Source organism: Mesocricetus auratus, unplaced genomic scaffold (genome assembly GCF_017639785.1).
Source record: "Mesocricetus auratus isolate SY011 unplaced genomic scaffold, BCM_Maur_2.0 Super-Scaffold_100031, whole genome shotgun sequence".
NCBI classification, from domain to species: domain Eukaryota; kingdom Metazoa; phylum Chordata; class Mammalia; order Rodentia; family Cricetidae; genus Mesocricetus; species Mesocricetus auratus.
The window spans coordinates 14,808,093-14,831,258 of record NW_024429212.1 but is presented as its reverse complement, the minus strand read 5'-3'; the positions used below and the strand labels follow the sequence as shown (position 1 = coordinate 14,831,258).

General features: G+C 47.4%; 1 protein-coding gene and 1 long non-coding RNA gene across 7 annotated transcripts in view; one reads left to right on the top strand and one right to left on the bottom strand.

Annotated features, from left to right (window-relative positions):
• Nucleotides 1-219: 219 nt before the first annotated feature.
• On the top strand, nt 220-3,458 carry LOC121135115. The gene is made up of 3 exons (XR_005872296.1): nt 220-476; nt 819-859; nt 3,294-3,458. It is a non-coding gene; the product is annotated as an uncharacterized LOC121135115 (long non-coding RNA).
• A 1,021-nt stretch (nt 3,459-4,479) lies between these two features.
• The window catches only part of Lrrc8c (leucine rich repeat containing 8 VRAC subunit C), an 80,380-nt gene continuing 61,693 nt past the window's right edge, over nt 4,480-23,166 (bottom strand). For 3 of the 6 annotated variants that reach the window (XM_005077379.4, XM_040733436.1, XM_021231390.2), the window contains exon 3: nt 4,480-11,026. In XM_005077379.4, coding sequence (XP_005077436.1) covers nt 8,753-11,026 — 2,274 coding nt within the window. In that variant the 3' untranslated portion in view covers nt 4,480-8,752. Of the gene's footprint in view, nt 11,027-11,229; nt 11,254-11,363; nt 11,447-23,166 lie in introns of those variants that run through there. The other 3 variants (XM_040733435.1, XM_013118654.3, XM_021231392.2) reach the window with 2 other exon arrangements.

Below are 23,166 nucleotides of genomic sequence, written 5' to 3'. Positions count from 1 at the left end.
TTACTCAACTTGAGACTTGCGTCCTGCATGCCTGCCCACCGCCCTTCTCCCATTGGCAGAATTTGAACTAAACTCCAAATTCTAAATTTTGGACGGCACATTAAATAGCAGGTCACCTAGTAAGCAAGTGGCGGCACCTCCCCCCCCCAGTGTCTGTGTGTACAGTCTGAACTTTTACCTGGTACTTAGCCTTAAACATTAATGTAGATAAAGGTTCAGATGGAGTTGCTCTGACTTATCTTTTTTACGGTAGGAACTCGAAGACCCAGTGGCTGCCAACCCCTGCCCCTTGCTTGCTGCGTAAAACAGGTGACAGTCATTACTGGGCTGATGCTGTTGTTGAGGCTCAGAGTGTGACTACAGGACCGCTTCCCACTGAGTCACACTGCAGGGCAGAGGACCTGGAGAGAGCAGAGCAAAGTGGCCTTCTGATTTGGAGCAAGATGATTTCCTGCTATACACGTTCACCGAAAAAGGTCTGTGACATGACAGCTTAAAAGATTACCATCCATGGCTTTTTTTTATATTATTCGTTGGGATGGACTACCTATAAAGGATTTCTCATGAAGAAGTCTAAATCACAAAGAAATTGTACCAGTTACTGCTCTCATTTCTGTGATTAAAAACATGCAGTAAAAATTGACTCAAGGAAGGAAGGGTTTATTTGGGCTTATTGTTCCAGGGATGTAGTTGGCCATGTCGAGGACATCGCAATAGCAGTGGTAGAAAGTGCCAGCCACTTTGTGTCTGCAGTCAGGGAGCAGTGGGAAATGGGAAATGGGTGCTGGCCCTCAGTTCTCTTTCTCCCTTTTATCCAGGCGGCCCTCCAGCCCAGAGGATGGCGCTGTTAATCTTTAGGGTGAGTCTTTCCACCCCGATTCACTTTACCTTGAAACTCCTCACAGCCATGTTGCAGGGACTATTTCTACAATGACCCTAAACCCAGCTAAACTGACCACCGAAGAAACACAAGTTAGGCAAACAACTCAGCCAGGCAAATACAATCTGTCAACTCTTTCCTAAACTTTTCGCCACTTATGTGTCAATGTACCAATGAGTCTCAAAGTTAACCCTTGGATTAACTCAGCCTAAGAAAGATGTCTGAAGCCACCCAAGTGTCTCTGAGAATATGATCTTAACAAAGTTACCCCACACTGGGAACTTAGAATTCCAAGAACCCTCACAACTCATAAAGGAAGGAAACACTGTGAGTTTCTGGTCATATCAAATCACTTCTTGGAAGTTGCTTTAAAAAAAGAAAAGCAAAATGTAACTGTGGATTAAATATAGAATGCAAAGTGGACACCTGTCTTTTTTCTCAATATCTTTCTATATTCCTGAGATTTGCAATAAGGTCCAATCTGTTGTGGAATATTTAGCTAGGCAAAGGTATGTTACATTTGTTTATGTTGCAGAGTATTTATTACTTTAACTGTGTAAAGGTGTGTTACATTTATGTTGCAGAGTATTTATTACTTTAACTGTGTAAAGATGTGTTACATTTGCTTATGCTGCATTTATTTAATTATGCAAAGATGTGTTGCTGTTGCACCTTGCCTGCCTAAGGTACCTGATTGGCCTAATAAAAAGCTGAATGGTCAATAGCTTGGCAGGAGAGGGATAGGTGGGGCTGGCGGGCAGAGAGGATAAAAGTAGGAGGAAAAATCTAGGAGAGAAGAACAAGGGGAACAAGGGAGAAAGAGAAGGACACACCCAGGGCCAGAAACCAGGCAGCTGCCAGCCAGCCAGGCATGAGAAGCAGGAGACTAAGATAGAAAGAAAGGAAGGAAGGTAGGAAGGTAGGAAGGAAGGAAGGGAGAAAGAAAGAAAGAAAGAAGGAAAGAAGGAAAGAAAGGAAGGCAAAAAACCTGGAGGCAAAATGTAGTTAAAGAGAAGCAGACTAAAACAAGAGCTAAGATAAAGCTGAGCATTCAAAACTAGTAAGTCTCGCTGGGCATTGGTGGTGCACACCTTTAATCCCAGCACTCAGGAGGCAGAGGCAGGCAGATCTCTGTGAGTTCGAGACCAGCCTGGTCTACAAGAGCTACTTCCAGGACAGCCTCCAAAGCCACAGAGAAACCCTGTCTCGAAAAACAAACAAAAACCACACACACACACACACACACACACACACACACACACACACACAAACAACTAGTAAGTCTGTGTCATGATTTGGGAGCTGGTTGGTGGCCCCAGAAAAAAAACCTGGTATATTTACTTTTCAATTTATTTGTTTATTTGAGACAGGGTCTTGTATGAAGCCAAACCTGGCCTTGACATCATCAAGTCTCAGCTTGTCCAGTCAGATCATACATGGGCACCATGATGCCTGGCTTCAAACATAGTAATTTGTATGTCTGGATGTAAGCTGACATGAAATAAAATTAATTCTATAAGGAATTATAACAACAATGACAAAGAAGACAGCCCATGGCTTACTTGCTTCCAGTCTTGACTAGCAGAAGAATTCCTGAGTCAGTTACAATGGACCACTTGATGTAGATGTTTGACAGTATTGTTGCTTACTTGTATAATTTATATAAAATGTTAAAGCTCAGAAAACAATCATTTATGATATGCCTGATATGTCAGGCAAATGATCATTTGTACATTGCTGGGTTCAAATAGGTTTATTTTAAATTTACATTTACTTATTTCTATCTCATACTGCAATCTAGCCTGGACTGGAATTTACTCAGATAGCCTAGGGTAACCTTAAACTTGAAGCAACCTCCCTCAGTGTCTTGAGTGCTGGGATTACAAGCTGAGCCATTATTACCTGGACTTTCAAAACATACTCATGTGAAATCCAAGCTATAACCTGCATTTATAGATTCACATGCAAAAATTACCATGACTAACAGAAAGTGCCTTACTTATTTAGGATGGCACTCAAACTTACACTGTGTTAAGACTGGAAGTGAGGGGCTGGAGAGATGGCTCAGAGGTTAAGAGCACTGACTACTCTTCTGGAGGTTCTGAGTTCAATTCCCAGCAACCACATGGTGGCTCACAACCATCTATAATGAGATCCGGTGCCCTCTTCTGGAGTGTAGGTGTACATGCAGGCAGAACACTGTATACATAATAAATAAATCTTAAAAAACAACAACAAAATTGGAAGTGCACCGTGGCAGTTTGCATGAGATGTTTCCTGTAAGTCTCAGGCTTACTGGGAATCAAACATTCAAATGGAGGATTAGGAAGTGTGGCCTTACTGGAGGAGGTGTGTCCTTGGGAAGGGCTTTGAGGTTTCACAGTACCCCACCATTTCTGTTTCCTGTTTGCAGTTGGAGCTGTGAATTTCCACAGGCACGCCTGCAGCTTGCTGCCACGCTTCCCTGCCGTGGCTCATTCTTACCCACTGGAGCCAGAAACCAAGTAGCCATTCCTTCTGTTAATTGCCTTGGTTATGGTGTGTTAGCACAGCAACACAGACGTGGCTAAGACACATCCCTGCCAATCTCAAGTCGACTTTGGTGGACTTTCCCCTGGCACACTCATGCTCTCCTTCAAATGAAATGCCAGCCAACACTAGTAACTAACCTCATCGTTTGCTTAGTCTCCGTCTATCTCGACACCCCTCATGAAAGGAAGTTCTGGAAGATGGAAAGGTAGCGGGCGGGGGCTTTTCCTGGTGTGAGCACCGCTCTGAGGCCACAACACACGGAATCTGGGGTGCCAGCTTTGGCCTCTAAAGCTCTTAGTTGCTTCTGTTTCTGGAACATAACGCATTCAGCACCTCCCACAACCACCTTCATCACAACCATCATTCCCAGAAGTGACTGCCAGCAACATAATTCTACCCAGAAACCAGGCGTGGTGACAGCCGAGCTATGGGAGTCATCAGCACTGGCCACGGTTTTCTTATGCCTGTGCAACAGTATGGGGGACTGTCCTGTAACGGGGCCTACTTAGATTAACAATTATGGAGTAAATACTTAAGTCAGAGCTAGCCAGTAAGAAACAAGCAAGACCAACAGCTTCATAATTAATACAGCGTCTTGTGTGTTATTTGGGGACTGCAACTCGGCAGAGCCCAGGCGACTGGTGGGGAAAAACCAAAGCGGCTGGCAAGGAAAAGGCTTCTCTCTACACAACAGTATGGGGAACGGTCCTGTAACGGGGCCTCCATAAGTGAGAATGTCTCTCTGGCTGTGCAGGACCGCTCTCGCTCCTTTAAGTGAGCTGGGTAGCCATTGTACGATCGGATCTGGCAAATGTACAAAAGCTGTACTCCAGATTATACATTAAAGCACTAATTACACAAATGAAACTCTGGGGACGCTTTAGGTAAGATGCAGCGCAGTGTATCAAGGAAGGAAACAATTATTCACAGTTATAAAGACCCGGCTCCCATGGCAAAAGTCAACGAGCCTACTTCCTGCAGCAGCCCAGAGAACCCTGGTGACGGTTTAAGAACAAAAGATGGTCACGACTTCTGCAAACACGTTAAGAAAAGGATGCGGCCCCAAGTTAAGTTACAAAAATGACTTTATTTAAGTTACTTTTGTTCCTGTACACTACATGGCCAAATAACGTTAAGACATTTCCTTTCACGAACATGTACTATGACAAATCAATGCTCGGTCCTTTCTCTTGGCAGTCCAAGAGTTCGCCAGCACTCGGCAGCCTGTGAACAACGCCAAGACAGACACCGAGGGGAGCACATAGGGCGTGGAGTGTCCACCCCAAAAAGCAGCGCAGTGAGAGAATGGAGACACAAACAAATACATTAGAAACCATGCGGGCCAAGGGTGAACACCCGTAATCCAGCGCCCAGGAAGGCGAGGCAAGAAGTTCTCAAGTTCAAGCTCAGCCTGGGCTACAGAGGAAGACCCCGGCTCAGAAACCAAGCCAAACCCTATTACAGAGTGGCTGCTATTTGGTCAGTAAAGTCACGCAGTACACGTTCTATATCCCTCTGATTGAAAAAAAAATTCCTGGGGGGCAGAGGGAGGCTCTTTTTCTCTCTCCCTCAGATAAACATAAAGATGTCATCTTTATTAGTGGGCGACTCTGGGGGAGGGGAAGGGGACAGGGTACTTGTTTGGAAGGCTGATAACCAAATTATCAGAAGCTTGAAGACTGGGGAGTTAAGTCTGAAAACCCATGGCGGCTCTCCGTAAGACGACTGTGGAGTTTTCTTTGTCCCTCCCTAAAGGGGTAAGATGCAGACATCACACAGACCTTTCTAGAAAGTCTCCTCGAGGTCGCCACGAGTAGGACTCTGCCTGTACTTAGGATTCTGCCCCAGTGTTGTTTCTTTTAAGCACCATCACAAATCAGGAGTCACAGGGACAACACTAATGCGAGGTCTTAAGTTTACTCTCTGCAGGGCTGAGACCAAGTCAGCATTTCTATTATTTGGCAAGAGTAATGCTAACGGATTTTGTATTGTTGAGCCGTAAGGGTTCCTGTTGAAATGCCAATGCCGTTGATCGGGCATCTGGTACGGAACCGATTAGAGAGTGAGACAAACAGAAACTGTAAACAAGAATGCTGTAAGAAACCGGGCTTCTTTTTGTGTCGAGAAACCCAAAAGAGACCGAGTCGTCTCAGACCCTTTCGAAGCAGGACCTACGGTCCAAATGAACAAAATCTGTGGGGCAGGAAAATTTCCCAAGCTGCCGTTAAAAGCGGTCCTGCTTGCTCAAGCTCAAGACACCATGGGAGACTGCTGGAGCTCATTACAGCATCGGGGTCGAGCTGGGTGGGCAATGCCAGGAACCTACACACGTAGGCATCGGATTTTTATCTTATCTAGAGTTTAGATATGCAAAACCAGATCAAATCCTGTAATAAGAAAACACAATACTATTCTGGGGTGTTATCTTCTTAGGTGTGTTTTTCCATGATAAATAAAAAAAATGACATTAGTTAGTCTGTGTGTGCATTTTTGTGTAGGCGCCCATGCCATGGTGCCTGTGTGGAGGCCGGAGGACAACTTAAGGGGGGCAGGTCCTCTCCTTTCATTGTATGGACCCTGAGAATCAAACTCAGGCGCTCGGTCTGGGTGGCAAGCACCTTTCACCCGCAAAGCCATCTTGCCAGTCACTTAGATGGGGATCTATCGGGACCTCCAACCAGACAACCACCAGACAGCTGCCTTTTCTGGACTCTGTGACTTAGACCCCATAATACAGCTTGCCCACCTGGAGCTTAGGCTGCGCCTGGAGTTCAGGATACTGATGGCACATTAGTGGTTGACACAGGGATTTGTTGTGGATCAAGAGGTTGGACAAGGAGCTGGCTGATCCTCCTCAGCAAGAGCACTTGGAAAACATAGAGCGAGAGGCCGACGGCCTCTGTGTGCTGAGTTGGATCAACGAACGTTAGAAAATTCAGCAGTTCAGGTACCTGAGTGTCCGGTTGGAAGGCTAGATAGTGATTGAAGGCATTTTACTCAAAGAATGTGAACAAAAGCTGACTGTTTTAAAAAAGGACAAGGATCAGACAATTTAAATTATTCCAAGTCAAGTCTGAAGCTTAGGAAGTTTTATAAAATCTAATAGAAACATCTGTGAATATTTTCCTCTTGCTTAAAACATAAGGTCACGAACTTGTAGTGGTTTATTGAGTGCTATTTACAACTTAGGTTGGGAGTCAGCCTGCAGAATCATTAATTATTTTGGAAGCTTTGACAAAATTGAGTTATTGGTGACTTATTTTAGTTGTGAACCCATATGGGATTTTCAGTTAATGCCACATAAAAACTTCAGCATAAATATGGTATTTAACCCCTTTGAAGGGTGATGCTGGAAATGACCATAAATTTTAACAATCAAGACAGTGGATTCACCGACTCAGTTTACCTTTCCACGACAGGTTACTCTTGCTCAATAGCAGTCTGCCCCTAACAGTCCTTCCTTAACACAGACCTGTCTCTGAACACGACACAGAACTCATACTCAGGATCTCCATATGCTAAAACTGGGTATTTCTTCTAAGAAGTGTAGCCATAACAGCATTTCAGAAAATGATTATTTCAATTCCAGGTTTAATGACATCATGACTGAAACCTTAAATGGAAAAAAAAAGCATTTGCTCAGCATGGCTGGCCCATCACACGGATCTGTTATTCTTTCTTCACCCACTCAAAATGATGAGCATTGCACCCCTCCCTCCAAGTCTGTTTCCTAGTGTCTCGTGATTAAGCCTCAGGCTCTGGGGCCTTGCTGCCAGGCAAATGCTTCATCGCTGAGCTACACCCTTACAACTCTCTCCCTTAAGTGAAATGAGGTCTGTGTGTCCGCCCAGTGCCTGCCAGAGTCGCCTTCTACATGCCTGCATGTCACAAAAGATAGGGCTGGGCAAGGTCACGGAGGGGACCAAGAAAACATGCTTCAAACAGGATGTCAAACCCCAGGCCACCTTCCTATTCTCAGGGATGCATTAAGGCTTTTCCTTACAGCCAGTGAACTGTGTGTAGCTCAAGTCTCCACACTGGGCTGGATACAGGAAGACAAAGGTAAGGAAAAGCTTTGCCAGCCACCAGGCAGGGATTATTGCTAAGTGACAACACCTACAGGTTGTTAGTCACCCATCTGGAAAACGTCAGGACCGACTTAAGGGGGGTACAATTTTAAGCAGACAGCCGAGGCGTTCCCATGCTGGCGTCACTGGTGCACGCATCGAGGGCAGGCTTGCGGGAAGTTGATGACTATACGTACGTGTATATCAGGCTGGTCTGTTTAGCAGGCAGGAAGTGTATTGATCATCACTTGGGCACAGGGCCCAAGGAAGGGGCGGGCCTGCGTGGAATCGATCAGATTTTTCAGAGCGCCTGAGTACCGAGATTGTTTACCATCTGATGCGTCCACGATATCAAGACATTAAAAAAATGATTAAATTACTCAAAACAGGCTTCTAATTCTATGATTTAAAATTTAATTATCTGTTAGACTATGAAAACAAATCTAATGTTCCTAAGGTTGCTCACCACATGACAATACTGAGGTGGATGGGGGAGGGGCAGTTGTACATGATTTTTTTTAATAACTAATTTTAGAATGTTGGCTAAAAAATACAAATTAGTCAAGCAACGAATGATCAACAAACACAAGGATGGAAACTGCCGGGCATTGCTTTCTTCACCCACTTAAAAAGCCCATCCAAGGCTACCTTGAAACTGTCGTTCAGGGAGTTATACAATTAACGGTGTTGGCAGAGGGATAGCACTCTGTGACAATTCACTTGCGTGAACTTGCAATGCAGAGTTTCTACAGAGGGGGGAAACCTGGAAATTTAGGAGGCAGCTGATATTAAAATAACTGGCGCAGACTCCTTGGTACACACAACGAGAACACAAACAAAGACTGGGCCAAGTAGAAACAAGGTATAAATGGTGTTGGCAACGTCATCTCCAGCCATTTCAAATACGCCAAAATGCACACAATCTAGAGTTCCTTTCCTTACTAGAATGAACTGAAGGCAAAAAAAAAAAAGACCCAAAGCCAGATGGAACTACTCATTCTTATTGGTAGGAAATAATAACAGATGTCATAGCTTCCAGGACAAATAAAACTTTTAAAATATTAATATTGAAAAATACAATTAAATTTTTATTAAAAATACATACTCCTTACTCAATCTTTGTGTACATTTTTGTCTTGTGTGAAAAAACGAAAACAAAACAACCCCCACAAAAAAAAACAAAAATAATACAGGAAAGGCATTAAGACTACCTAATTCTTGATACTGTATTTGGTAGAAGCGTGTTTCAGTCATGTTCCGATGTAAAAATAAGCTACTCTGCTTTCATTTGCTCTCGGACGTCTGAGGGCAGAGTCTCAAACAGAGCATCTTCCACGACCAACCCGGCGCGCTTCAGAGCCCGGCAATCTCCCAGCTCAGGGGGGAGGACTTCGAAGTGATTACCTTTGATGTCTAAGTAGGAAAGAAACAGTAAATTTCCAATTTTTGGCGAAAGCACGGAGAGGCTGTTTTTCCCGATCTTCAAAGTCTTAAGTTTCTTGCAAAAGTAGAGTTCGTCCGGGAGGCTCTCGACCTTGTTGCTCGTGATGGAGAAGTAATGCAAACTTTGCAGAACCCCGATTTCGGGCGGAATGAAGCGAATGTCGTTATAGGACAAGTCCAGGTATCGGATCTTGTTGCACAGGAAGAGGTGGGAAGGCAACACCTCCACCTTGTTGTGGCTGAAAAACAGCCGCTCCAGGCTGGTCAGTTTCTTGATGTGCTCTGGGATGTAGGCGATGCTGTTGTACCAGAGCTTGAGCACGGTCAGCTTTCTCAGGTGCTGGAAGCTGATGATCTCCTCTATCGACTTGAGGTTGTTCTCCTTCAGGTCCAGCTCCTGGAGGCTGAGCAGGCTGAACACGGCGTGGGGGATGCGCTCCAGGTCGCAGTGCACCAGCTCCAGCTCCGTGAGGTTGGTCATCTTCTTCAGGTTGTTCAGCATCACCAGCTTGGTGCCGTCGTTGTGGATGCACATCTTCTGCAGGTGGCTGGACACGTCCACCACGGCCTGGGGGATTTTGGAGACGTTGCTTTTGATGGAGAGGATCTTGAGGCTTTTGAGATCCCGCAGGGACTCCAGGGTGACGTTCTTGGAGATGTCGTGACTCAGGGAGCCCACCAGGTAGAGCTCTTCCAGGTTGCGGAGGCCATACATCCAGGGGGGCAGCTCCCGCACGTCGTCGAACTTGACGCTCAGGACCTTGAGGTTCTCCTTCAGGAAGGAGAGCGCCGCGCTGTGGATTTTGACGGAGCACTGGTGCAGGGAGAGCTCCTGGAGGCTGTCCAGCTGGGCGATGGTGGCGGGGATCATGACGTTCTTAATGATCTCTAGTTTCAGAGACTGCAGCTCCGTGATTTCAAACACGGTGTCAGGGAGGCCGGAGAGCATGATGAGGGGCAGCTCCAGGCGGTTGTGGGCGTTCGTCTGCAGCTTCTGCCTCAGTTTGTCAGGGGTCCACTCGTTATTTAGATTCAGCTGCTTCAATTTGTTCTCGCTGACTTCAGACAGGAACACGGCAAACCTCTTGGAGTAGAGAGGGTCATACTGGTCTATCATGTGGAGCATAAAGGCGAAGTCGTTTTTCACGTCCGGGATGTCGTCAATTCCTGTCTCCTGCCGGACGTACTCGAAAGAATACTCCCTCAGGGAGCGGTAGAACAGCCAGTATAAGGTGTAAAGGCAGGTCAAGCCGTAGATGCTTACAAAGCACAGGTAGCAGAAGGAGAGTTTAGAGAACAGGTGAGCCATGGTGTGGTTGCAGGAGAAGTTCTTATAGCCCGTCATGTCCTGCATGTCTACGTTACAGTCCACCGTGAACTGGACCTCCGAGACCAGAGCGCTGTTGTACGCGATGATGATCAGGAACTTGATGACCTTGAGCACGGTCTGGCGGACGTACATGGCGTACAGGATGTCACCCTCCTCCACGTGCAGCCTGAACTTCTTCACCTTCTCAAACAGGGCCTTGGCCTGCTCGCCTTCCTTTTTGTCCAGAGCCCCTGCTGCGGATTTGTCGACCACAAACTTCTCAGGGATCGACTTGAGAGACTGGGAGTTGACCAGGCTGCCTTCAGGACCGCTGGGCTGGATGGTGTTGGGCCTGCTCATGTTCTTTCGGTTGTCTTTCTCTTCCGAGTCCTCCCCAGACACTTCGGAGAGCGCACGTGTGGTCCACGGGGAGTCAAAGCACTTCCCCAGGATGGAGATGAAGTGTTCTATCTTGGAGCTGGAGCCCGGGAACTTGAACCAGAAGTTGCTGCAGACCATGAAGACCAGGGTGTGGATGAGCACGAGGTATGGGAAGTACTTGGCGTACCAGTGGAGGGCTCGCTCGTAGCACATCTGGTTGATGAAGCTGTACTGCTGAAGGTCCAGGTCCGTCTTCAGCCCCTTCATCTCCACGGTGGTGGGGCTGGTTGGAGAGGGCTTAGGCGGAGGCAGCGGGGTGGAACCGATGACCGCCTGGGAGGCGTTGGAAGCAGAGGAGTGGTTCTGCGCAGGCTGCACTCTCTTCGGAAGGCAGATGATCCTGTCTTGCATGACCTGGAACACAAGAGACAACAGCTTCAAATGATATTACCCAAAGAGCTTCCCGTAATGTCGTTAGCGCAAAAGGGAAGCAGCAGTTGCGTCTAATAGCTGTCCATTTCCTCTGCCTGGAGAGCGTTAACATTCATTCGCTTCCAGCACTAAGGTTTTATTCTTAGCTCATGTTGGGGGGGGAAGAGACATCTGATTTAGCTCACCAGGACACAAAGCAGCGGCGGTATCGTCAGGGCCTGGGGCCTGTCATGTCATGGCGATGGGAGTGTTTAGGGAATATTCAAGTATTTTTAGCCTTTGCGTTTCTTCTCTCACCGCGGCTGGGGAGAATCCTCACCTGGACTGGGTGGCTTTCAACGCCGTCTCCGTTTGTGTATGAGACGGTGTGAGCACTGGAAACAAGCAGCGTGGACACAGTTCCTGGGGGGGAGGGGGAGGGGGAGGGGGAGGGCTTGTTTACTGTTTCCCTTCCTTCCACATCAGGGGCTACAGGCACGATTAACACCACGGGCTCTGATGCCACGGGGCTCTGACAGAAGCTTTCCCACATTCTCTAGAGACATGAGGAGACACACACACACACACACACACACACACACACACACACACACACACACACAGTGCTCAGCAGCAGCCCACTCATGTGCTCGTGTGCTGCCTCGGAGGACGATCTTGGGAGGGCAGTCTTCTGACGTGCCAGGGCTTTGTTGAGATGCCTATGGCGTTAAGAACGCCAAGCAGCTCCTAGGGGGCACAAGGCAGAAGAGAGAGGGTGCAAACTGTCTGGGAGGAGGCAGGGTACTCCCGAAACCACAGCGCAGAAGTCACCCCACAAAGAGGCTCGGCAACCCAGGACCATTTGGACGGCGAGCAACGGTTCGGAGGATGAGCGGCAACCAAAGAACACAAGAGTCTCGGTGTATGGAATTAATAAAGTGGGGGCGGGGGAGGGGAGTTGGTTTGGGGCTGGTGAGGCGGTGGCTAAAGGCACCGGCTGCTAAAGCCTGGTATCTGGGGTTTGAACCAAGGAACCCACACGGCAGAAGGAGAGAACCGACCTCCACACCTGCGCCTCGGCAGATGTAGACAAGAAGTCTGTACCTTGTAAAGACCAGAGACCCGGTGTGTGGTGACTCCCGCAGGAGCAAGGACCTTGTGACAACAAAGGCCTCTGCATTGGTTACAGAGGAAGGAACTGAACTCAGCCACAAAGCGGGCCTGTGTGTAGCAAGAGTGCAACAAGGGTCCTGGAGCCCCACCAGACAGACAGACAGACAGAGCTGCAAAGCTGACAGCCAGCTGAGGCACACAAGGCTTAGTAACGCACGTGGTGCCCAGATGTCCACTGGCTGAGAGACACCCACGGCCGCCACCAGTCCCTCTAGGAGTGACGGCAGTCCGTGGGAGCATGAAGGAGCACCTGTCCTAGGGATGAAGGTGATGATGGTGTTGCTAACGGCAACAGCAGCACAAGTATGCTGCGCTCGGCATGCAGCCGTCCCTATCTTAGCGTCACGGGATTAACGTTTTTTTAATTGTCACTTTTGAATTTTCCTTTATTAGACAGGGCAGCATGCTGCCCATGGGTACCAAGGCCTCCCATGTAGCCAAGGACCACCCTGAAATGCCCAACTCTTCCTTTCCACCTTGCGAGCGACAGAATTCCAGGCGTGTGTCACTGTGCCTGGCTAACTGTCACCTCGATCTCAGAAGGCAGGACACTTGCGATTCCTAGTCTATGGTTCAAGAGACCAACTCATTACATGAAGTGACTTGAACAACATCATGTAGGCTACAACCTGTTGTTATTGTACATAACGTGGAGGTTTGAAAAATGCCTTTATTGCTTTTATCCTTTAAAAAAATCTCTCTAAAGCTGTGTTTTAAAGGTCTTCACAGGGGACTGGGGAGGTGGCTCAGAGGTTAAGAGCATTGACTGTTCTCCCAGAGGACCTGAGTTCAATTCCCAGCAACCACATGGTGGCTCACAACCACCTGTAATGAGATCTGGTGCCCTCTTCTGGCTTTTGGGCATACAGACAGATGCTGTGTACTAAATACATATAAAAAGCGTCTTAAAAAAGGTTTTCACACATATATGTGTGTGTGTATGTATGTGCTTGCACACACATGTGCATGCCACACGTGTTTCGGTTAAACAGAGGCCAGGAAAGGGCACCGCATCCCCTGGAGCTGGAGTTACAGGTGGGTGATGGGAAACAAATTAGATCCTCTAGAAGAACCACACGCGCTCTTAGTCACAGAGCCATCTATTCACCAACCTTTTTTTAAATTAAAAATTATCTTTATTCTTTCTAGAACGGTGAATTTTATACATTTTCACCTCCTGCTACCCACTCCCATCCCCCTCCTCTGCCGAGAACTTTCTTCTTCCTCACAAGCACTGACCCTAATTTATTAAGTCCATTGTGTGTGTCCACTTTGTTTAGTTGGGGATAGCTTAAGTACAGCGCTTTCTTTCTTGTGGAACAGTTTGGCATGCTGGTAAGCTTTACAATTCTGTTGAAGGTAATCTCCCCTTCCGCATCTGAAAACACGACTCCGTTCCCTCCTGTTTACTCTCTGGTGAGATGCCCACTGCCAGCTCGGTTCAGTTGTTATTGCGGCAGCTGCTGAGACTTCACCGAATCCTCGATTTTCTAGCGTCGCTTTCATCTTGCTTACAACGTGGATCATCCCTACTGCACGCGGGGCACAAACGACGCAACTCGCTTCAGGTTTTAGAAGTTATCTCCCAATGCTACTTCCCTCCGCCTTTTTTTCTTCCTGTGGACACACGCTCCTGGCTTCCCTAGCAAGGGCGTACATTTTGCAGCCCTCTCTTGCTTGCTCGGACCTGGGAGAACTCAGAACTCGCTTCTAATGAAGCAGTTCCGTGGGCAACTGTTGCGGGGCATTTGCACACTGTGTGGAGATGCATTGCTGTGACTGGTGAAATAGAGCTAGGCAGGAAGAGGATGGGCGGGGCTTCCGCGCGCAGAGGACTCTGGGAAGAAGAAAGGAGATTTCAACCGCTGACTTGGAGCAAGTCGGATGTGTGTACCGAGGAGAGGTAACCGAGCCACCTGGCAGAAAGCGGATTAAAGAATATGGGCTAGCTGAGTTATAAGAGCAACTTGGAAACAAGTCTAAGCTAAAGGCCAAGCTTCCATAGTTAGTAAGTTATGTGGGGGCTGGTGATCCAAAGGCAGTCCAAAAAAATAGAAAGGTTACTACAGGCAACTGGGCATAGGACTCGTGTTCCATCAGTTGATTTTTTGTAATGGATTTTTATTTTATGTGTACGGGTGTTTTGCCTGCATGCATGCCTGTGCACTATGTTCATGTCCAGTGCCCAGGGAAGGCAGAAGAGGGTGCTGGGTTGACTGGAACTGGAGTTACAGACAGCTGTGAGCTGCCGTGTGGGTGCTGGATCTGAACCCGGGTTCCCTGGAAGAGTAGTCAGTGCTTTCTCTATCCCTCGGCTGTCATTTTAAAGCTCACCCTTGCAGCGGCTGGTTTTGGAGTTGTGCGCTAAAGGTCGGACTTTCTACAGCCCCGCCCCACCTTCCAGTTCCCATGAATTTTTTTCCCCCATATTTCTAAACATTGCCTACCCATCCACTCAAGACACAGTCGCCTGCTAGGTTCTGTGACAGCGCCGTCTCTGGACATTCTGAATAGAAGCATTTTAAGTTCACGGTCCACTGCTCCAGAACACGATGTGACCCTGACTGAATCTGTTCTGATTGTTAATTTTAGCATTAGCTTTCCTTAAAAATTTTTTTTCATTTCTTTTTGGGACAGGGACTCAGTATCCAGTGCAAGCTGACCTCAGACTCATGGCAATCCCCCCGCGTTGGCCTTCTGAGTGCTGGGGTGGCCTTCGCCCGTCCTGGGGAAGGTGCATTTGGAGCATGAGGTTTTCCAGTGTGCTCTTGTGACTTCTGCATCCATCTGGCCCTGGGGGCCATCCCTGGGCATCATCACAGAGTTCTGGTGTTCACTGGGGACACTATCGCCTTCCAGGTCCATGCTGGGAGACCGCGAGCAGGCTGCCCGGAGGTCTGGCGGGGAGGCAGCCTAGGGCCGTCTCTTATGAAGCAAGGAGCTTTAGCATCTGGTCCATTATCGTTCTTCCCAGGTCCTTCTGGGAATAGGGGCTCTGGCTTCAAAGAGTGGCCAGGCCCCAGTCTCTTATCTCGTCTGGAACGTTTCTAGTTGCCTTTACTGGCAGGAACCGAGGTCCTGCCGTTGTTACTTAGTTCTGGAGGAAAGCCTGGCAGTTGATTTCGCCCACTCAGCGTTCCCTTCCTGCTCTACGGACACAGTTGTCTGGGTTTGCAGCCCACCTGCGGGTTTGGCTACCTCACCCATCAACGACTTTACACCTAAAAGGGAGTGCACTGAAGTCTAAGCCTTTTACAAGGTTTTCCCATAATCATGCATGAACGTTACTAACAAAGTCAGTCACGACACAGCATTCGCCCCCCCCCCCCCCCCCAGTTTCAATGCATTCTTTGATCCGCAGCTTACGGTCTGAAAGACAGGGGGTTCCCACTGCTTATGGATACTGCTGCTCAGTTTGGTTAAGGCAGATTTTGTTGTTGTTGTTGGTTTTCTGGGACAACGTTTCTCTGTATAGCACTGGCTGTCCTGGAACTCACTCTGTAGACCACACTGGCCTCAAGCTCACAGGGTTCCGCCTGCTTCTGCCTTCCAAGTGCTGGGATTAAAGGCATGGACCTTTAATTTTTACTTTTTAAAATTATTTATTATGTATACAGTTTTTTTTTATCTGTGTACATGTTTGTACCCTAGGAGAAGGCATCAGATATCATTACAGATGGCTGTGAGCCACCATGTGGTTGCTGGGAATTGAACTCAGGACCTCTGGAAGAACATGCAGTGCTCTTAACCTCTGAGCCCTCTCCCCAGCCCCGGAATTTTTTTTTAAAGGGACAGTCTTTTATTCTTTGGTAGTTTTATGTACACATGCAACGTATCTTAACTGTAACCAACCTAAATCTCCTCTCCCACTCACCTAGACTGTCCCAGTACTCCCCTCCCCCCTTTATGTCTCTTTTCTTATTTTTAATAATCCCCTGCATCAGTCAGTGATGCTGCTGGTGGCCACATCAGAGTAGCAGCGGGTGTCAGCTGACTTCAGGGCTGGCCCACCAGGAAGCAAAGCTCCAGTGGGTGACTCTTGGCTAGGCAAGCCCCCCCCCCAGGGCTTCCGCCCCGGAGTGTCTTTTAAAGCTACTGCTGTGTCTTTGAATGTTTGCCAATTCCATTTTTCTCTGGTATCTGGGGCACGGTGTGAGCGGGTTGGGGGGGTCCCCACTGTCCTTAATGCAGTATGATCATCTCTTGGAAATATCCCGTTCTACCGGGCATTTTCACCTGTGGATTATTATGAAGATGATTTCCCCCTAAGCTGTACTGTTTAATTGAAACAACGATTTTATGCAATAGCAGTGTCGGCTGAAATAGAACTTTGATTGAGGGTTTTTAATGAGTACAGTTAAGGGGTTAATGAGCGGGTATGCATATATTAAATATGTAAAGTAGAGCTGACTGTTTTCTGTTACAAAAGTTTAGGTTTGCGACTGTTTTAAGGTTCCTATAAGATTACCTTTCAAGGTAAGTAATAAAGGGATGGATTCTTTCTTTGTAAGCACACTAATCAGCCACCTGGTAAAAGAGCTGGCTGAGAGAATCACCCGGCTTCCTCACTCTTTGCTAATCTACAACAAGTCACGTAGATGTGAACGTATGTGGGTTCCCAGGATGACTTTGTTTAATCAAATAAGGGAAATGGGAAACATTTTTAACCTGTCTTCATTATTATTCACATGAGACATAGAAGGTAGCCACATTGTAATTTTATATTGCTTGAAAGAGTTTTGCTGGGGTATGTAAGCTGTGAGGAAAAAAATATAAAGTCAGCTAAAGGAGGCATCAAGACGGACAGAAGGGAAGAGATACGTCTAGACAGAGGCGAGAAAAGAAAGAACTGAGACGGAAGATGTTAGAAAGACCCTCATAGGGTGTACGTGCGGGAGTGTGCATGCGTGCGTGCGTGCATGTATGTGTGTGTGCGTGCATGAGTGTGCATGTGTATGCGTGAGTGTGCGTACATGCATGCGTATACATGTATGTATGTGTATGTGCGTGTGAGTGTGCGTGCATGCATGTGTGTACATGTGTGTATGTGTGAGTGTGCATGTGTATGTGCGTGCATGCATGCGTGCGCGTGGGTAGGCGTGCGTGTGTTTTTCCTCTCTCACTGGCCTCAGGGAGATACGTTTAGCTCCCCCTTGCCATCCTCAGGGAATTAAATTTTATTCCCTCAGATAAAAGAGTCCGGGTCCACTGTCTCTGTCGGCTCCCCCTAAGCCCTGTGCCGCTGGAGGCTGGCCCTCATGGCAGCATGATGCCTGGATGCCCACAGGTGGGGAGACTCCCACTGGAGCATGGACCACCTACCACCAACCACATCCTCCTCCTTCTCAGATGGGGGGGCCTTCATGAGCCTGTCCCATCCTGCCCTGGAGCTCGGACTGACTTGTTCTTTTCTGTGTAGGAAGGTAATGACAGCTGCTGAGGGCTTGTGGACACAATGGCCACATCATGGCAGAGGACAGCATTTTACAGTCCCTGCCCTGTCCCGTGGACACAATGGCCACATCATGGCAGAGGACAGCATTTTACAGTCCCCGCCCTGTCCTGTGGCTCCTTCATTCTTTCTGTCCCTTCTTTCTCGATAACCCATGACTTGTTGGCCAGGGGTATTGATACAGATGCCCCACTTATGACTACTGAGCGTTCAACGGTCACCTGTTCTCAACACTCTGACAAGTTATGAGTCCCTGTGTTGACTGCTGCACTGGACAGGGTCTCACGTAACACAGAGACATGGCCTTGGATTTACTAAGTAGCTTGAGAGTGACCTTGAACTCGAGATCCTCCTGTCTCTACCTTCTAAGTCCTTAAGAAATGCCCAAAGGACCATACTAGGCTTGGACAAGGCTGGGAATTGAACCAGGGGCCTTGTGCATGCTATGCAAGGACTCTACCAACTGAGCTACAAGTTCAGTGCAGCTGTGGCCGATTTGGTCCAAGCTGGTAGGACAGACCAATAAAAAAGGCAGGTGAACGATATTCAGCCTTTTGCAGGAAGGGGTGTAAGTTACTTTGATTTGGGGCTGGCCAACCAACACAGGTGCATCACACTGCTAATCCATCTCGACTAACCTCTATATTAAGTATACATCGTATGGATTAACTGTCTCTGTCGCCCTCCATTCACTCCTCAGAGATGCACACGGGCCGGTACTAGATGTGATAACCAGAGGTGCCCCCAAACCAGACAGAGCAAATCCAGTTATCCCTGCTGTACTAGGCGAGACAGAGAGAAGCACATCCCTAGGTTGTATCCTCGATGGCTTGCTTAGAGATACTAAGGAAGTGCTCTTTACACCAGCTAAAAGCTGACCAAGCGCCTGCTGCATGACTAACACCACAGCACAGGAAGGAGGCACAAACAATGTCTGCTCTGCTAGAGACGTACCCGGCCACACAAAACGCCAGCAAGAGCACAAATCAACCAGCGTGCCCTCCACAAGGGTGGCGCAGGAAGTGCAGTAAGAGCTGGGGTGTCGAGGCGGGGTGTGTCCAGGAAGAGGTATGACTACATTGGGTCTTGAGGCTTCTAGACTTGGATAGAACATTGGGGGAATGGAAGACTGGAACCTTGCAGGTTCCAGGGGACTAGAGCAAAGGCTGCCCTGGGCCAGAGAGTGAAAACCATTAGGAAGATGGACTGTTAACTCTCACTCACTTCTGGAAGTAACTCTCAGTGCCACCAAGGTGTCAATTAACGAGCAAACCTAAGTTCCGTCTCCCAGAAGCCAGATCCCAGAGGGCAAAGAACCGTTGCCAACAGGCACCGGTTTTGTTCTTGTGGCGGGAGGATTAATTCAGAAAAGAAAAAATGCTGACTTTATTTCAAGGTCACTGAAGATGTTTTAAGTATCATAAAAAAAAAAACCTTTCAGGGAAGGAGAAGCGACTGGAAAACCAGGGTGGACGGCACTAAAGGAATGGACACTCTGGAGGTTAGCCAACGTCTTATTCATTAGCCTGCTGTCCTCCGAGCCCAGCCCTGTGCATTCGGGGGCAACCACCCCAGGGTGCAAAAAAACCAGGCATCTGTGAGAACCACACCCGTTGCATCACTATCACCGGGACAAACAAAGGTCTTTGTCTCCAAGGGAAACGGGAGGGCGAAACTGAGCCATGCCATCATTTCCCGTTTGTGTGAACGTCTATCTTCCCGTTATTTAAATGAACAGAGAGGAAAGCACAGCGATACCCACCAGCCTCCCACTCATACGCACACAGACTCCCCTTAGCAGCACCCCTCGGGGTGGTACATATCAACGATGTACGCCATAGGCCTATCTTGATACGTCTCATTATTACCCAGAGTGCCCAGCTACATTAGTGGTCTCTCTTGGTCTTGTGTCCTCTATGGCCCTGGAAAACTCTACGACACATATTCATTGCTACAGCATCCTACAGAGCAGGCTCATGGCTTTACAGGTCTTCTATGTTTAACCTATACATTCCTGTCCTTTCCTATTTTTAAGCAGCCCCCAGCCCCCGCCCGGCCAAACACTGGTATTTTTACTCCCTTACAGCTCTGCTTTTTAAAGAACGCTCCACAGTAGGATGCAACAGTATGTAGCCTTTTCAGGTGGGACTCTGTCACACCCCACTTGCTCCAGGTGCCTGTGTGTGTGTGTGTGTGTGTGTGTGTGTGTGTGTGTGTGTGTGTGTGTGTGTGTTTTGCAGCCGGCTCAGTTTCTTCTGGACAGTACCAGATAATAAGTTGTCTAGATTCTCTCCTAGTGATGGTGCTTAAAACTTACGGAATGGCTAGGGACCAGCACAAAGGACTTAGGGAAGTTTAGATCCAGAAAGCCAAAAGAGGGGAAAAAAGTCTTAAGCAAATTGTGAAAGTTTAACTAGTTATCTATCTAATTAACATTAAGTACTAGCTGGGCTGTGGTTCAGTGTCAGAGCCCCTGTTTTCCAGCATGCACCAGATCCCAAAGGTGATATTTTGTAACACACATGCACATGCAACCCAAGAACCAAGCAAAAACGTTTGTCTATATATTAGCTGTAAGAAGAAACAAGGCCAAGTGTCCCCCACCCGTGGCATTGGGTAATAAGTAGTCTCTTCTCTGTCTGGGTTGTCTTAGTGAGGGTGCCCAGGACTTACAAGATGGTGAGGAAGCAACCTGTGCACAAAGGAAGTTTTATATGTAGAGAATAAAAATAAAGAAAAACCAGAGAGAGATACCCACAGCCTCCTGCACACCCCAGTCTCCTGCACACCCCAGTCTCCTGCACACCCCAGTCTCCTGCACACCCTCAGTCCCCTGCACACCCCAGTCCCCTGCACACCCTCAGTCTCCTGCACACCCTCAGTCTCCTGTACACCCTCAGAGTCTTGCACACCCCCACAGCCTCCTGCACCCCCACAGCCTCCCAGCTATCAATGTCACAGAGTGACGCACTGGTTGACAATGGACCTACATTGACAGGTTCAGGAGTTTGTGTCCTTGGGGATGGAAAGTCGGATGTCCAGGAAGGATTGCACAAAAACTTGGGATCCATTTGCTAGAATCCTCCATGTCAACATTTATGAGCAATTTAACCTAGTCTTACAGATTCCCTCCTTTGTACTACCTTGTAACACTTTTATTTCAGAAATGTATTTTATTCCTATATTATTCTAATCCTGTATAAAACATTAAGGGCTTTGACTTTCCAAGGTAGAATTAGTCTCTTTTCTCTGTTGTAGTCACTGAAATTTACTTGTAGATAACACACTGTAGAAATTATACAGTTTTGTGAGTACACACTTGAGTTTCTATTGGGAAACAGCTTAGATCCTTAGGATTCACACCACGTTTGATGTGGTCATAACCTAGCATGGTGCCTGTAGCTACAGAGGAAACTCATACAAGGAAAAAACAATGTGCTGTTTTGCCTCTGTAATGACTACATACGAACTTTTGGGGCAGAGACGGAGTCATATATTAGTATGTGTTCCCTGTAATTCCTAACACAGTCCTGGGACTCAGCGAACATTCCATAAACGTTCACTAATTTATCTGCACTTTCAGAGTGCAAGTTCCACAGAACAGGGCTCTTCTACCCCTAAACACTCTCAAAGAAAAGTATCCACGTGTCAAGGATAAGCTATCTCTGCTGAACTTCCACTAAAAATCTTCCGGAATTATCAGACTAAGGTCACTCTGTGAAAAGAAATGTGACAGTGTGAGGACCACAGCCTTCGTGGGTAAGATTGAACCAGTACCACAAAGACACCACCATTATTGAAGAGCGCCGGCCTTTACATGAAGAAGTAAGAATCCTCGAACGACGAAGTATTCTAGGGAGTGAACAAGAGCAAGTCCTCAAAGTTCCTTTAAAAACTGGTTTGGAGTAAAGACAGGAAGTGGCAGGTAGCTCAGGAGCTAAGGGTGCCTGCTGCTGTCCCTGAGGACCTCAGTCTGGCTCTCAGCACCATGTCAAGCAGCTCACAACCTCAGCTCCAGAGAGTCCGATTCCCTCTCTGGCCTCCTCGGGGACATTCACATACGCTCATACAGAAACATAAATAAAAACAAAACATTCTTTAAAAATTGGTTTAGAATAAAAAGACCGTTTCCCTGTGAAAACAGATGGAAGTTTTAAGGTCCGGGGCAGTTCATAAAATCCAACCCAAGGGAACAAAGCCAAGTAACTATGCCACGGAACCTGAGCACTGCAGGTAAGGTCTCCCTGGAGATACGACCCGTAACATCGGGGAACCGGCAACAATAGGCAAAGCCAGTGTCCTGATGTCCTCTCCCTTCTCCAGAGCTCCCTGCCACGGTCCCATTTCACTCTCTCAGTCGCTATGGTTACTGCAGGTTAACTACCCACAAATCAGAGAACATATACATAAGAGTAATGCTAAGTAGACTCGGCAGGTTGTAGCAGTGTGTGCGTGTGCGCACACGTGCGCACGCGCGCTCGTGTGTGCATGCAACCATAAAACAACACAGGTCATGAGTTTGAGAACTGAGAAGGAACACAGTTGGGGCTGGAGGGTGGATAGCAATTGTGTAAGAATAGTACTTACAGGGACTGAGTAGGCTATATTTAGGAAATATATATATATATATGCATACACACCTATATGCATGCAATAACAATGAAAAAAAAGAGGCCATGAATTTAAAGGAGAATAGGAGGGGTACACGGGAAGGTTTGAAGGAAGGAAAGGGAAGGGAGAAATGCAATTATATTATACTCTCAAAAAAAACCTCTTGGAAAAAAACTAAAAATAAAAAGTACTTATATATGAAATTTCAAATAAAACAAAATAAATGTTTTAAAAAAAAGCAATAGGCAAGCCAGATAAAAAGTCTGGTTTTGCCGGGTGGTGGTGGCACATGCCTTTAATCCCAGCACTTGGGAGGCAGAGGCTAGTGGATCTCTGTGAGTTCCAGGCCGGGCTGGACCGACAGCCTCCAAAACAATACAGAGAAACCTTGTCTCTTAAAGAAAAAAAGTCTGAGCCGGGCGTTGGTGGCGCACGCCTTTAATCCCAGCACTCGGGAGGCAGAGGCAGGAGGATCTCTGTGAGTTCGAGACCAGCCTGGACTACAGAGCGAGTTCCAGGATAGTCTCCAAAGCCACAGAGAAACCCTGTCTCGAAAAACCAAAAAAAAAAAAAAAAAAAAAAAAAAAAGTCTGGTTTTACCCTGACAACTAAAATTTTCAATCAAACAGCTGCAGATGACTACAGTTGTGAAACATATTCCACTGGAGATGACACACACACACACACACACACACACACACACACACACACACACACACACACACACACACACACGAGTCACAGGACATGGGGAAGCAGGAAGGCATCAACCCGGAAGCCTTGTATTTACTGGCTAGCTTTTGCAGAGCAGGAAGATGCCCATGTATACTACTGGGGTGAAAAGTCATCAGCAGTGACCCCTCGCGCCTTGCCTGCAAGCTGTAGTAATGACTGGTTTGGTAAGATA